The 2,353-nt window shown below is 32.3% G+C and overlaps 1 protein-coding gene across 1 annotated transcript; it reads right to left on the bottom strand.

Moving 5' to 3' along the window:
• Positions 1 to 214: 214 nt before the first annotated feature.
• On the bottom strand, positions 215 to 2,314 carry LOC102578984 (uncharacterized). The gene is made up of 4 exons (XM_006367926.2): positions 1,697 to 2,314; positions 1,340 to 1,627; positions 1,143 to 1,242; positions 215 to 1,052 (listed from the first exon to the last, which is right to left on the bottom strand). Exons 1-4 carry the CDS (start codon positions 2,296 to 2,298, stop codon positions 342 to 344), a joined length of 1,701 nt encoding a protein of 566 aa, XP_006367988.2. The 5' UTR covers positions 2,299 to 2,314; the 3' UTR covers positions 215 to 341.
• Between the last annotated feature and the right edge of the window lie 39 nt (positions 2,315 to 2,353).

Raw genomic sequence — 2,353 nt, 5'->3', positions numbered from 1 at the left:
GGGGCATTGATGCACTTCCCATTTGTTGTTCTTGTTGCTCCAGAGAGTTACATAAAACCTCACCTTGAATAGAATTTCTTTGTCTTTTTCTTGCCATTTCAATAAAATTTGCTCAAGAGCTATGATACCTGCAAATTGAAAAATATTTTCTACAATCCAAAAGTACAAAAATAATATCTAACTATCAAGTTAAATAATAAGACACATAAGCATATGAATAACAAAACACATAACCATACGAGATTTTAACAACTGAATGACATAGTAAAAAACGCAAAAATTTATATTGTTCAATAACAATCTAAATTAAAATAATCATAATAACATAATAGTAATAAAAATTAAGATGTATCATCATCTTCATCAAATGCTTCATTACATTCCAAAGTTTGTGGGTCGATCTCTATTCCTGGTACTCCATGTCTAACCCATTCAATATCGTCTTCACTTTCAAATGTAGTGTCATCCAATTGTTGCTCAGGCCACAATTCCATATGGCCTTCCTTATGCTCAATTGATGGTGTATCTTCACCTAAATCATAAAAACCTCTTGGCTTAAATTTAACAACAATTTGCCACTCATTTTCCATTGGATGATCGACATAAAAAACTTGTTGAGCTTGAGAAGCAAAGATGAAAGGTTCATTTGATAAATGTTGTTTTGTGTAGAGTAGATGATTAAAATTCACAAGAGTAAATCCATAATCATCTTTCTCAATAAGCCCTTTATTGTTGTTCACCCATTTACAGGTAAATAATACAAACTTGAACTTCTTGGTGTAATACAACTCAATTATGTCTGTGAGGATCCCATAAAAAGAAACATCTGCCAATATGGGATTTTTATCTCTTGCACTCGCATAACTTTGAGTGGTAGCTTTTACCATTATACCACTATTTTGAGTTTTTCTCTTGGCATCACGAGATTTTGTCAAGTATCTAACTCCATTACATATATATCCCGTCATCCTTTTTGCTTGCTTTGATGGGCCAACAGCTAAATGTTGAATATCTTGAGGTATTTGTTCACCAGCCAAATGCATCTTCTCAACCTACCATTTAAAAGTATAGTTAAAATTTAATTTTTTTATTATAGCTATAGTAATGCATATATGATGATATTTTAGTTTGTTCATAGTTACATGATTTCTAAACCATATTTGAAATTTTTCATTGTGAATCCGATCCACATCATGTCTTGATAGACGAGGATTTCCCTTCTTGATTTCTTTTATATGTTCTCTGCAAAAGTAAAATACATTTATACTTAATAGAAGCACTTGTTGATTCTATTACTTAATAATTAATTACTAAGCATGACCAATGATTTAATACTTACTCACGATATGGAGTTGTGGAGGCAGCATTAAATAAAACATGTTTGTGTTCTTGAGCATGTGTAATGTCATCAAGAATAAATCCTTTCTCTTTACTTGATCGACGACCCTCCAAATCCATTGTTTCATTAGACAATGTATTATTTCTTAATGGTCGATTAGACTTTGTCTCCACATCATCTAAGTATCTTGAGCAGAATGTCATGATCTCTTGTATCCATTGTCCCTCTGCAATGCAACCTTCTGGATGACTTCTACTCCTTACAAAGTTTTTAAGACTAAGCAAGAACCTAAAGTAGAAAATTAACAGAATTTCAATACAATTCTTTATAATCAAAATAAATATTATAAAATGATACCTTTCAATTGCCCACATTGTACGATATTGGGATGGTCCACCCAACATTGCTTCTTCAGATAAATGGATGACTAGATGTTCCATGATGTCAAAAAAAGATGGAGGAAATATTCTCTCCAAATGACAAAGAGTTATTGCAACTCGATCTTGGAGCTTTTCTAATTCACCTATCTTCATAACTGTTGAAGAAATGCCCCTAAAAAAATTGCTTAACTCAATTAATGGCTTAAGAACATTAACTGGCACAAGATTCCTCAAGGCTATAGGAAGGAGTTGTTGCATTAAAACATGACAGTCGTGACTCTTCAATCCATGCATAGTGCGTTGTTTAAGATCAACACAATTTGATATATTTGAAGAATAACCATCTGGAACTTTCACATCTTTTAAAACTTGTAAGAGCATGTCTTTTTGTTTGTTACTCAATGTGAAACATGCAGGTGGTAGATAATATTTCCCGTTAGCTTTTTTCTTAGGATGCAAAGCTTTTCGGATCCTCATCTCTTGTAAATCCAAACGAGACTTCAAATTGTCTTTTCCTTTGCCATCAACATTCAATAATGTCCAGAATATGTTGTCAAAAACGTTCTTCTCAATATGCATTGTGTCAAGATTCTGACACATCATATTGTCTTTCCAGTATTCCAACTCAAAAAAT

The sequence above is a fragment of the Solanum tuberosum genome, unplaced genomic scaffold (genome assembly GCF_000226075.1).
Source record: "Solanum tuberosum cultivar DM 1-3 516 R44 unplaced genomic scaffold, SolTub_3.0 scf01300, whole genome shotgun sequence".
In the NCBI taxonomy this organism is placed as follows: domain Eukaryota; kingdom Viridiplantae; phylum Streptophyta; class Magnoliopsida; order Solanales; family Solanaceae; genus Solanum; species Solanum tuberosum.
Note: the sequence above shows the minus strand (reverse complement) of the source record. Positions and strands in the feature narration are given on the sequence as shown.

What these genes read in the sequence shown, in the direction of transcription:
- LOC102578984 (XM_006367926.2), bottom strand. Translation starts at nt 2,298, where the DNA reads ATGCATATTGAGAAGAACGTTTTTGACAACATATTCTGGACATTATTG. An exon ending in ACAATGTGGGCAATTGAAAG is followed by an intron (nt 1,628 to 1,696) that starts GTATCATTTTAT and finishes TTTCTACTTTAG; the next exon opens with GTTCTTGCTTAGTCTTAAAA. An exon ending in TCCACAACTCCATATCGTGA is followed by an intron (nt 1,243 to 1,339) that starts GTAAGTATTAAA and finishes TTACTTTTGCAG; the next exon opens with AGAACATATAAAAGAAATCA.